The 13,257-nt window shown below is 45.8% G+C and overlaps 1 protein-coding gene across 3 annotated transcripts in view; it reads left to right on the top strand.

The window, feature by feature from the left end:
• Positions 1 to 13,257, top strand: part of LOC102916413 (uncharacterized) — a 47,961-nt gene that overhangs the window by 20,832 nt on the left and 13,872 nt on the right. For 2 of the 3 annotated variants that reach the window (XM_076575867.1, XM_042280558.2), the window contains exon 3: positions 10,420 to 10,524. In XM_076575867.1, coding sequence (XP_076431982.1) covers positions 10,522 to 10,524 — 3 coding nt within the window. In that variant the 5' untranslated portion in view covers positions 10,420 to 10,521. Of the gene's footprint in view, positions 1 to 9,467; positions 10,323 to 10,419; positions 10,525 to 13,257 lie in introns of those variants that run through there. The other variant, XM_076575868.1, reaches the window with a different exon arrangement.

The raw sequence follows: 13,257 nt of genomic DNA, 5'->3' as shown, positions 1-13,257 counted from the left end.
GCATACAGCACAAGAGAGGGTACTGAAAGCAGCCAGAGAAAAATTACAAGTCATATATAAAGAAAGATCCACCGGAAAAACAGGTGGTTTCTAAATAGAAGATTTAAAAGCCAGAAAGAAAATCCTGGAATAGTGCGCTTCAGTTCTTATGGATCATGAATGCTAACCTCCATTACTCTATGCAGCAAAACCATGTACCATAGTTGAAGAGGAGAAAACTCTGTGATATAAACGGGCTAACGGGATTCATCTCCACAAAACTTGTCCTTGCATAGAACACTGGAAGCAAGACTTCACACTGGAGAGAGGAGTAAGCCGAGCCAGGGACCATAGAAAGAAAACCCACAAAGCTATAGTGACTGAAGAACAGCGTGGGACTCACAACACAAATAGAAAGAGCGACAACAAAAATGTGTAAAAACCCAGCATGACAGCAATCAACGTACTATAGAATAATAGCATTAAATATTAGTGACCTCTGCTCCTCAGTCAAAACACACAGGTTAGCGCTGGAGAGATGGCTCAGAGGTTAAGAGCACTGGCCATTCTTCCAGAGGTTCTGAGTTCAATTCCCAGTAACCACATGGTGGCTCACAACCATCTGTAATGGGATCTGGTGCCCTCTTCTGGCCCGCAGGCATACATGCAGGCAGAACATTGTATACATAATAAATAAATAAATAAATAAATAAATAAATAAATAAATAAATAAATAAACAAACAAACAAACAAACAAACAAACATGCAGGCAGAACATTGTATGCATAATAAATAAATAAACAAATAAACAAACAAATAAATAAATCTTTAAAAAAGAAACAAAAAATCCAAAAACACAGAAACAAACTGCCTAGTGGTGGTGGTGGCGGCGGCGGCGGCAGCAGCAGCAGCAGCAGCAGCAGCAGCAGCAGCAGCAGCAGCGCCGCACACCTTTAATCCCAGTCCCCGGGAGGCAGAGGCAGGTGGATCTCTGTGAGTTCAAGGCCAGCCTGGTCTACAGAGCGAGATCCAGGACAGGCACCAAAACTACATGGAGAAATCTTGTCTTGAAAAAAAATCAATCAATAAATAAATAAATAAAAAAGAAACAAACTGTTTGTTGGTCTGTTGTCTACAACAAATTCATCTTACCTCCAAAGATAGTATTGGTAAAAGTATTCTAAGCAAATATGATCAAGAAGCAAGCAGATGTTGCTCTTCTAATATCTGGCAAATAGACTTTAAACTAAAACAAACCAGAAGATACAAAGTACTCTACATGTCAATCACTGGAACAGTTAACCAAGAAAACATTACAATCTTGAACAGAAATGCACTGAACACTGGCACACCACACACAGTTTCATAAAAGGCATACCACTGAACTTAAAGATTAACTCCATTCAGAACAGCACTTTCTCCAGCAGACAGGGCATCTGCACAAAAAATAAACAGAAACATGAGAATTAAGTGACAGCATACATCATATGAACCACTCAAGCACCAAAGAGTAGACATGTACTCAGCAGCACATGGAAGCTTCTCTAAAATAGACCACAGTGCAAACTGACACATCCTTGAACTGGAAACAGTGATGAGAAGTCCTCTACAAAAGAGAAGCCCAGGTCCATATGGGTTCACAGCAGAATTCTACCAGACTTCCAAGGAAGATCCATAGCCAGTCTTTCTTAAATTAGTCTTCAAAAGAAGAAAGAAAAGAAATGGAAGAAGCATTACCAAATACCTTCTAGAATGCCAGTATTACTCTAATTCCCTAACCAGGTAAAGACACAGCTTCCACGTACTCATTGTACTGTAACTGGACAACTCCCAACCATGATATATGATGTCAAACAGAGCAGTTTAATTAGAATGGGTAGAGTCTGACCAGCATGAAAACTCTGAGCAGCAGTTCACATCTGTTTCACTAAAGAGAAACCCACGAGAAATGTTACTCCAGCAGTTTCTGTCATCTGTACTTCATACCTCTTCAATTTTTTCATCTTTCCCTTCTCAGCAGAAAAACTCCCCCAAGTTTCCAATCCTGGAGCAATGATAAAGCCTTGAGCATGGGCACAGTGTGCAAGGTACAATGGAGGGTAGGAGGTGGGGTGGACATGTGTGGAGACTAGGAGGTGGGTGGACGTGTGTTGGAGGGGGGGTAGAAGTGTCTTGGAGCCGGGCGGTGGTGGCGCACGCCTTTAATCCCAGCACTCGGGAGGCAGAGGCAGGCGGATCTCTGTGAGTTCGCGGCCAGCCTGGGCTACCAAGTGAGTTCCAGGAAAGGCGCAAAGCTGCACAGAGAAACCCTGTCTCGAAAAACCAAAAAAAAAAAAAAAAAAAAAGAAGTGTCTTGGAGAGTGGGGGGGTAGAAGTGTGCTGGAGGGGGGGTGGACATGTGTGGAGACTAGGAGGTGGGTGGATGTGTGTTGGAGGGGGGGTAGAAGTGTCTTGGAGAGTGGGGGGTAGAAGTGTGCTGGAGGGGGGGTAGAAGTGTCTTGGAGAGTGGGGGGTAGAAGTGTGCTGGAGAGCGGGGAGTAGAAGTGTGCTGGAGAGCGGGGGGGGGGTAGAAGTGTGCTGGAGGGGGGGTAGAAGTGTGCTGGAGGGGGGGTAGAAGTGTGCTGGAGAGCGGGGGGTAGAAGTGTGCTGGAGAGCGGGGAGTAGAAGTGTGCTGGAGAGCGGGGGGTAGAAGTGTGCTGGAGGGGGGGTAGAAGTGTGCTGGAGAGCGGGGGGTAGAAGTGTGCTGGAGGGGGGGTAGAAGTGTGCTGGAGAGTGGGGGGTAGAAGTGTGCTGGAGAGCGGGGGGTAGAAGTGTGCTGGAGGGGGGGTAGAAGTGTGCTGGAGAGCGGGGGGTAGAAGTGTGCTGGAGAGTGGGGGGGTAGAAGTGTGCTGGAGAGTGGGGGGGTAGAAGTGTGCTGGGGGGGTAGAAGTGTGCTGGAGAGTGGGGGGGTAGAAGTGTGCTGGGGGGGTAGAAGTGTCTTTGACAGTGGGAGATGGTTGAAAGTGTATTCTACCGTAGGAGAGGGTTAACGTGTTGGGGAGTAGGAGGGTGACAGTGTATTGGACAGAAGGAGACGCATGAAAGTGTTGGAGGTAAAGACACTAAATTTATTATTTATTGCTGCATCCCCTTCAGAGACGTATTAGTAAGGTCTACAAAAAGAGAGTTCTGTTTTCTTTATCTGTTTGAAGATGAGAGGCCAATTTCAGTGGGGCAATGAGAGTCATGTCAGGGCTTGTTCCTGAGTCATTCCTAAGGTGGTAATGGTAGGAACAGTGATAATTATGTGAAGCTGAGCCCACAAGTGCTGCAGGCCACCGAAATATGAAGTAGGAATTCAGCTGACACTGGCAAAAGCTAGTGCCTGGAAGAACTCTTCCACACAAGCAGGGCTTTGGGGTAGATGCAGTTCCTGGCATCATTTCCAGAACAGTAAAGACTCGGGAAGGCCGGGCTCCAGGCACAAGAGAATGTCAGTGGAGTGTTGGAAGTAAGCTGGAAGCTGTCAGAATGTATTGAAGTTGATGCAAGCACAGTACAAACATGGCCTGATGGGAGGAGACAGGACTGTAACTGAATGTAGGGAGAACAGTCTCACTACCATGTCTCCCACTCGGGCCAGAGGTTGTTCTCCTGATGGTCACTGTAGAGATGAACCTGGAGATTGCCCAGAGGGTGCAGTGGCAGCAGGAGGCCGTGTGTCTGTACTAGTGAGGGCTCTAGGGAGTCAAGACAGGCTTCTTCTCTTCTCTCCCAGTTATAGGCCTCTACACAAAGCCAACATGGAGTCTTCCTCCAGCCCCTCTCTCTTTTGCCATAATGCTTAAGATGACTCCGTTAGAGAGACCAGAGGAAGATCTGGGCTCACTGTGCTTTGGGGCTAGAAGCAGTGATTTGAATAGGTAAAACTGAGACATGCTAAAATATTATCATGAAGGGGCTGGAGAGACCTGGGTTAAGACCTGGGTTCAATTCGCAGCACCCACATGGCAGCTCACACCTTTCTGTAGTTCCAGTTCCAGGGGATCTGACACCCTCACACAGACACATGCAGGCAAAGCACCAATATACATAAAATAAAAATAAATCATGAAAATATCATGGACAATAATAAGGGCTGTTGGAGTTCTCTTACTGCAGCCATGTGGTGAGAGAGTTGGAGGCAGATAGCCGTGGGGGCTAGTGACTCCAAATGAGACACACAGATGGAGGGTCCAGGAGACAGGCTAATTAAACATCAGTTTAGCCTTTGGTCCTTCGGTGCTCATCGTTACACTACCCTGATGGTTCAGAGTTTCACTGTCTTTTGTGGCATCTTCTCTACTGCTGACCTGATGATGCTGAGCACTGTCATGAATGTTATGTGGTTATGAATGATGCTGGGATCAGCAGCGTTGGGACAGTAGCTGACGGCTTGGGAGCAGGGCCGCTCTACTGAGCCCTTGACCTCAGCATGTGGAGAACCTCCCTTCACAAGGACTGAACTGGGATCAGGAACAGTCAGGTCATGTTAGGAGTCACAGTTTTGACTAGTGCTGCTGCTGAGCTGCCTGACTAATGCTGCATGAGCTGTGTGGAGAAGAGTGGACTTAGGACCTGCCTGGCCTACAGAAAACATCAGTTGCTAGTACTCATCCCCCCATCTCAGCTTGCCAGGTTCTGGGATTATAGGCATGTGCCAGGCAATGCTTCCATCTTTTCCCAGGACTTGAAACCCAGAAACCTTTATCTAGGGCCACAGGCCCCCTAGAACCAAATCCCCAAGGAAGCTGGACACTGTTGTACGTCCCACTTCTCCTCAAGGCCAGTCCCCCAGCCTGTTTCACCTGCTCAGCTTGTAGACATCTAGGGGCCACCTTGCTTCAGCATTGCCATGTTATCCCGGACCCCAGAATGGAAGAGGCTTGATGGGGATATGAAGGGCTGGCCAGCATGGGGTTACTCTTGAAGTGTCCTCACATTCTGGCCACCTCTCTTCACCTGCCTCCTTCCATCATAGAGCGGCCACCGTTGGCTTCTTCAAGGATTGTTACAACCCTCTCCTCCTTGGCTGGCTCCCACTCCACCTTCCCATTGGCTCTTCACAATGAATAGAGGGATCCCTTTTGATCCCACCTCCTCCCATCCAAAGATGTGATGTCATTTCATTGTTTGAAAAGTGTACATGGCATCACTGTAGCTAAGGCGACTCAAACTCAGCATCCTCCTGCCTCTGCCTTTCGTCTGTGTCTTCTTGCTTTTGTATCTTCTGCCTCCTTTTGCTGCCCTCCACGCTCTCTCTTCACTGCTCTGGTGACCCAGGCCTCAGTCTGGGTTCTTTAGACTCTTACTAAGCGTGGTCGTTTCCTCTGGCCTTTGCACAGGAACCCTCAACCCGCCGTGCTCCTGCCTAGACAGCTACAGGGCTTGATCCAGTCAATTCTGCGTCTACTAAAATTCTCCGGCCTCCGATCCCTTGCCTCATGTTGCTCCATGTCACTGTGTGGTTCTTGGGTAATCTGTAGCGGCTTTCGGTCTGAATCGCCATGCCAAAATGTTTCCTTCCTTCTCAAAGTCTGGTGAATGTAGGCTTCATTCTCTCACTGGTACCTAGAAAACAGTTGGTACAGTGTATGTATTCAGTGACCATTTGCCAAATGAGTGAATTCATCTCAGTAGTCCCCCTGAACAGCACCCCGTTGTAGGCCATGGCTCTTTTGTCTATGAAGTGAAGGGTAGGAACTCAGCGCCGTCAAGGTCTCTGCCAAATGCACGTCCAAGTCAGCCTCCAATCCAAGACACTCGAGGGCTGTGTATGGAGCACAAGCTTTGGCTGAAAGGAGGAAGAGGCTGAGTGGGATGGAGACATTGCTCTAGTGTCTGCAGTCTGGACCCTTTTTAGATGGAAGGGTTAATCTCCCAGATTTTGGGAAAGCCTTTGATTTCAGACAGCCTGGGAATTGCCCTCTGTTGAAGACAGATGCTTGCTCATGATGTCATGCTTGTCCCGTGGGGAGGAGGGCAGCAGCGATGTTGCCATAACTATATTATAAGAACAAGGGCCTCTCACTTGGGCAAAGTGAAATATTTCTATAGTCCGAGCGCTTGGGAGTTGAAGGTAAGGATCGTGAGTTCAAGGGTCATTCTCAGTTCCATGGTGAGTTTGAGGCTATCATGGGCTACATGAGACCCTGTCTGAAAACCAAACAAAAGGTGCCAGTGAATGGCTCAGGGGGTAAAGGCACCTGTCACCAAGGCTGATGACCTGAATTAGCTCGCCTGGACCCACATGTGGAAGAGTCGAGACCTGGCTTCCAGGAATTGTCCTCTGACTTCCTTGGTCAGGTTTGTCTTATTCTGAGCACCTCCCTCCTTCCACCCAGCTCTCTCTCTCTGACTAACCCTTCCTTGCTGGTGTTGCAGATCTGTGCAAACTGTCTTTTAATCAGTCTCTAGGTCTGCTTCATACTGGCTCATCCTGGAATTCTCTTTTGTGGATGTTGTGAATCCCAGTTTTCAATCCTAGTCTTGCATGAACAGAGACCCCCGACTGTTAAAGGGGGTGGAGCTATGCCTCTGTCCCTGTCACAGGTGACATCATCACAGGAGGTCTTTCTGGGATTCCATCTGAAGCACTGTGGTGAGTTTCCTCACCATGACTGGCCCGGTTTGCCTGTTAAGCATGGTGTGCATGTTAACTTGGGTTTCCGCTGCTGTTTTCTGCCTGGACAGCTGCATAGTGTTGAATGAGGGCCACTGGCAGCAAAGTCAGAAATGACTTGATGTCATTCGTATCTCACTCCTGGTCAGCTCTCCATGAGCTCTAATCTGCCAGTGTCCCACGCCACACCAGCTTGCCATCGAGATTAGCAGCCGGAGTCCCTAGGAGAGCTAGGTGTAAAAACAGTGCATCTGTCTCAGATTACCATGGCTGCTTCTCTACTCTCCATCCTGACATCCTCTTTGATGGCACTCTCTCCTGTTTCTTATCAGCTGCTTTCTAGTGGCTCTTTGTTTTCCTGTCTTCTTTCTAAGGACACTTGCTGTTGCTCGCCATGGATATTTGAATTGTTCTTTGTAAAGTTTGTACACGGCCCTACAGGCATCGGTTATTCTTGTTGAAGCAACAAACATGATGCATCCTATAAGTTTCCAGAATCCAAAATATGTAACTTTTTCTCTCCTTCCTCTTCATCTCTTATTTGTCTTGTTTTGCATTCCTGGATCTAGAGTCCAGGTTCCTGTCCAAGCTCGGCCATCACTGTATCGGGCTCTTTCCTCAGCCATTGTTAGAAATGAATTTCTGGTTGGTGATTTTTGAAAAAGTGTGTTAGGAAGCACTAGAACATAAAATCCTCAGATACTCCAAGGAAAATAAATTCCTGTCTCACTGACACAAGGAAATACAGTAATGATTTCCTTAATGTTTAAATGTAGATTAATACTATTAATATGCTAAAGAAGTTGCATCAAAATTCCTAATGCATTTTTGTAGTAACCTGTTTATTCAGATTATAATACACATACTCTGCAGTGTCTGCCTATAATGGGTACAGTTAGATGGTTTCACTTACACATACTCATCATCAAAGCCAATTCCAGAACATTCTCTTCCTGCAGAACACAACAGTACTGTAAACATCAGCAGTCACTACATCACCGCCTTATTTCCTTCTGCTCCATAAACATGAATCTCCTTGCTCTCCAGATGTGAGTCCTTTGTGAACTTTTTAAGATTTATTTATGTATACAGTGTTCTGTCTGCAAGCCCGAAGAGGGCGCCAGATCCCATTATAGATGGTTGTGAGCCACCAGGTGGTTGCTGGGAATTGAACTCAGGACCTCTGGAAGAGCAGCCAGTGCTCTTAACCACTGAGCCATCTCTCCAGCCCCTCCTCTCTGAACTTGTATGAAAGTAAGTAGATTGTTGATGGACGTAATGATTGCCTTTATTCAGTGGGCATAGGTTTCTCAAGTGCCATCAGTATTGCAGCAGGTATCATTATTGTTGTTCATGATGGAGAATATTTAATTCTATGGTAAGCCACACTTTAAATCTAATCAACAATGAATACTCTACCTTTGTCTATTCCTTTGGACATCATAAATAAATGTTTTCTTAATATTCAAATTAAAATTTAATGTCAACATGTGATTTATATTTCTCTTGAGTCCAAGAATTCAAGGTCATTTTGGACAAAATAGAGACAAAAATCCTTTGGCGGTAGAGGAGCTGAGAGAGAACCCAAGCTGTGAGAATGATTGCAGTTGGGACTGGGCAGACGGCTCAGCCAGTCAAAGCCTGCCACAAAAAGCATGAGGAACTGAGTTCAGACCCCTAGCACCCATGTAATAGCACCAGCACACATCAGTAATCCCAGCAAAGGGAAGGCGGTGGTGGGAGGATCCCTGGAGCTTATTGACGGCCAGTCTACACAAATCAGTGAGCTCCAAGTGCAGCAAGAGACCCTGCTTCAAAATACACATTGGAGAGCCATACTGGAAAATACTCAGAGTTCATCTCTGGCTCCATATGCATGCACCTGAGTGCACACATGCACACACCCACATGAACACACACACACACACACACACACACACACACACACACACACACACACACACACACACAAAATGGTCCTGTCACAGATAGCACTGACTGTAGTTTCGCTGGTTTAGGTTAACTTTATTGGTGAGAATTCATATTAATGTCGATGACATAATTGAGTTGGTTTCATAGAATTCGGTGCAGGTCAAGCATGGCAGCACATGCCTACGATCTCTGCATTTGGGCAAAGGCAGGAGGATCTCTGAGTTCCAGGCCAGTTGGAACTAGAGAGTGAAACAAACCACCAGGAAAGAATCCAGTACTGAGAAATTTCTCACGCCACTGAATACCATTGGAATCCGTGAAAGTCCAGGCCCAGGGACAGCTGTCAGTTCTCAGTGTTGACAACTCCTTTAGGTCTGTGGTCAGTTTTCCTTGGACAGCCCAATAGACTGCTCTTTGACAGCATGTGTAAGCTGGACTCTTGATAGAGAACAGGGACAAAATTATAAATAATATTTTGGGTATTGTGAGTGAATAACAAATTGGTTTTATGAAAAAATAAGTATATATATATATTAAAAATTTTAAATGCCCTAAGGGGAATAATGCTTGATTTTATATGAACATGGTAAAATTGATTCTATATAATGCTTAATTTGAGAAAATTACAATCTAAAAGTCTGTAATTGTATTAGAGATATTTAATACTTAAAGAAGAGGGCAAAGACAATACTGAATGAATATAAATTTTGAGTATGGTTAAAAAATATTTCTGGAGCTGGATGGTGATGGTGTACACTTTATTCCAGCACTCGGGAGGCAGAGGCAGGCAGATCTCTGAGTTCGAGGCCAGCCTGGGCTACAGAGTGAGTTCCAGGAAAGGCCCAAAATTACACAGAGAAACCCTGTCTCGAAGCAAGCGCGCGCGCGCGCACACACACACACACACACACATATGAAAGCTATGGATGTTTTGGTGAAAGCAAGAATGCAGCTTTTAATACCATACAGTAACATACCTGAAAACATTCTGACAGACAAGCAATGTGCATGATGTGAAGAAAGGCTTGAGCTTACCCTGGGGGACTGGTCACTGCTTTCACCCCAACAGAGTTCTTTGTGACTGATCCATTGTAACTGTTACATTGGTATCAGCAGCACAGTCACTGGGTGTCGGGGAGGAAGAAAGAATTAACTTGAATTGAGCTTTTAGACGAGTTAGGTTTCAAGATGAAGTAAGCCCATGCTCCATAGACTATCCCAAGCCTGGAGTCTGAATGACTTGCCTCAGGACCCATTAATGTTTCCTAACTACAGAAGTGCACAGTCTGTTGAATCTCAAACACTTTCCTAAGTAACAAGGCTGGAGGGGTTAATGGGGAGTTGTACAATCAAACAAAAAAATCTGATTTAAAAATCACAACGTTCACTTGACTCTATGGGAGGGAAGAATGCCCTTGGGAGAAAGAACATGAGATTTTGCTAGAGGTTATGAAATAGTAAATGTTTGCATACCTTAGTATCTCAGAATGACAGTTTGTTCTGTTTCCAGGTGAGCCTGGTTAAGGAGGTGCCGTACTCACCAGTCTGTAGTTTCAGTATGAGAGGCATGAGAGGGGAGAATCATTTGAGGCCAACCTCTGCCTGGGCCACAGTGATAGCTGCAGGCTGTCGTGGGCTGGAAGCTCTGCCTTAGATACCTGGAGACAAGAACTTGTCTTTCTGGGTTCACTCCCCCATGGGTTTGTGCCGTCTGCTGTTACTCAGAGTCTAAGGGGGTGAGAACCGAAACCCTGTCCAGCCCAGCACTAAGGTGAGGAATGTCCAGTCAGGGGTATAGACAGTCAGGGCTGGGCATTCACTGTCTCCGTCATAGCCTTTGAACAAACCATCATGTGATCTGTCATCAGGTTCATCTTGATCAAGAAGCTCTAATGCCGCTTCGGCTTCCCAATGACATGCTGCTCCCTTGAGAACCATAGTGAGGACGCTGGGTGTCCTGGAACCCGGAAATGGTGAGTCTGTGGCATGTGCCTAGCAAGGAGCACAGGCCTGATCGTTCTGTGAATTTCTTAGGTCCATTACACAAACTATAACATTTACATCGTGGTTTAATGAATAAATGAAATTTGGAAAGTCGGTCTTCTTTGGGGTGGGGCCCCTGGTAGGTTACCCCATGCTCCAGTGGTGGAACCACCACCATGTACATTGGGAGTCAGTAGATCATTGAAGAAAATGAAGGACATGAAGTTGGGATGGAGAGTTCAAGGGAAATAGGAGGGGTGGGCTGGGGGTGGATAGATAAAATACATTGTCTACAGCTATGAAATTTTCAGAGAATAAAAATATTTTAAAACTTAGGTAGAAAAATATAAGTTGGTTTATGTACTTTTCTAGTCCATGAAAAACAAATCTCTAACTTCACAGAGAAGACTCCAAGAGATTGACCATGGCTTGGGAACATGGATTCAGCTTCAGTGCTGGTCCAGAGCACACATTTGCGCACCATCCCAGCCTGGCAAATCCCTGGAACCTCTCCCCCGTCTTTGCCACCCTCAATCCTTAGACCTTGCTGTAGTCACACAGCCTGTGTGCCAGCCTCGCCTGGAGAGTGCCTGTCTTAGGGTATCTGCCGATGTGATAAAACACTGTGACCAAAAGCAGCTTGGAGAAGAAGGGGTTTATTTCAGCTTACATGACTGATCACAGTCCATCATGAAGGGAAGTCAGGGTAGGAACTTAGAGAAGGAACTCAGAGGCAGGAACTGGCCATAGGTGTCATGTGGAGCCTGAAACACTGAAACTGCTAGAAGAAAATCTAGGTGGTACCCTACAGGATATAGGTATAGGAAAGGACTTTGTGAATATTTCCCAGGGACAAAGGCCAACAATTGACAATGATTAATATCTATACTATACAAAACTCTGAAAAACAGAGAAAAAAATGGATCTGAACAGAGTTTTCAAAAAGAGAAATAAAAATGGCTAGGAATATCTCAAAAACTGTTCATCACTCTTAGTAATTAGGGAAATGCTATTTAAAACTTGAGTTTTTATCTCACTCCAGATCAAGGAAACCGCTGACAACAAATGTCGGCCAGGGTGCAGAGAACGGGGAATCCTAATTCACCAGAGTGGGAACGCAAACTGGTGTAACCAGTGTGGAAACCCATGTGGTGAATTCTCAAAAAGCTGAGAACAGATCTCCCACATGACCCAGTTACACCACTCCTTGGCATACACCCTGAGGACTTACATGTTATTGATTGAGGTATCACTAGGCTAAGAATCTCTCTTTTGGAAATTTTGTTGGTTGTCTGTCAGTTTCTGACTCCCTGACAGAATGCAGAGCGAGGGCCTTCTTCGTCCTGTGTCTGTTAATCCTTCGTCTTTCTGTGTTACCCCACTTCTCCCCTATGGCTCCCCTGTTTTCCCCTGGGACTTGCATATATGTAGGAAGCAAGCTGTTAAATCCAGAGCTCTGACCATCAGCTCTAGTACTTCCTGTGTCTGGGAACAAAATCCTCAGATTCTACCTCCCTGCAGGCATTCCCATGCACTAACTCCCTCTTCCCACATTCTTATCAAGTATTTGTTTCTCCTGGTGCATTTTATACAGTTGATATTTTGTCTTCATTTTCTCAGCACTGGAGAAAAGGACTTGTAAAGAATGGTATAACTGCTCATGAGCATTTCACATGAGAGCCAAGCTGAGACCAGTTGTTGGCTTCCTTCCACATAGTCTGTGCTTCTTCCTTCCACAGACTCGGAACCCTTGTCAGAATGCCTGTGGATTGAGTTCCCCCTCAAACCTTGCAGGCATGGGAACACCACTGCAACATTCATGTTCAAGACCCACATAGCTGAGCCACCAAAGAAATCTCAGTGGTCTGTGTCGTTGTCTCCTTTTCTGTAATACTGCTAGGGAGCTGAGACCGTGGAAGTGGTTACATGATCCCCTGAAATCGTTGTTTCTCTGAGATCCAGGAGCTTGGCATGTGCCAGGTCCCTGTCCTCCAGAGCTGGGAGTTTAGCCTGTATTCCCTCAAAGTGGCTGGTCAAGCTGAGGTACTCAGAGCAAAGGAGATTTCCGTGAAGTAAGGATGGCACAAGGCTCAGGAAGGGCTAAGATCTCCAGGCTGCAGAGCTCTCTGTTCATCCTGCCCTGTTCACACCTTGGGGCAAGTTAGATAAAAGCTTGACTGTTGGCAACAGCAGTAAGCAAACCTTGCATGAAGTTCCCTTCCAGGGACAAATTCTGTGAGTTTCCCCCTCTTCTGCCCTGAACCCTTGGGATGAAGCCAGTGGAAACACACATTGTGTGTAGTGCTCCCACGTTTTTTCTGTGCCCTAGATGGATTCACGTGGTTGGATTATCAGGGTTTGGGTCACCTGTCTTTCTCTCTTCGGGGTCATGTTAGTGCTTTGGAATTGTCTTCTAATTCTGTAGTACACTGGCCCAATGTAGAGCTCACACTTGAGTGTGCCATGGTGTTCCAAACCCATTTATATGGTTGTTCTCTGAATTATACAGAACGTAGAAGTCTGTCAATCCATGTGTGCTTTTCAGAAGAGCCTGAGATATGTACAGATATTTATTGTTTGTGTTTATGGATAGAGGAAAAAAGTCAAGTATCTACTATTTAGGGCTTTTAAAATTTTTCCATGCATGACCACTTTTCATCTGAGATATTTTTATATGACCTTAGATTTATAGGCATATGAATAGCTCAAAGGTTTACTGATGA

Source organism: Peromyscus maniculatus, chromosome 7 (assembly GCF_049852395.1).
Source record: "Peromyscus maniculatus bairdii isolate BWxNUB_F1_BW_parent chromosome 7, HU_Pman_BW_mat_3.1, whole genome shotgun sequence".
In the NCBI taxonomy this organism is placed as follows: Eukaryota; Metazoa; Chordata; class Mammalia; order Rodentia; family Cricetidae; genus Peromyscus; species Peromyscus maniculatus.
Note: the sequence above shows the minus strand (reverse complement) of the source record. Positions and strands in the feature narration are given on the sequence as shown.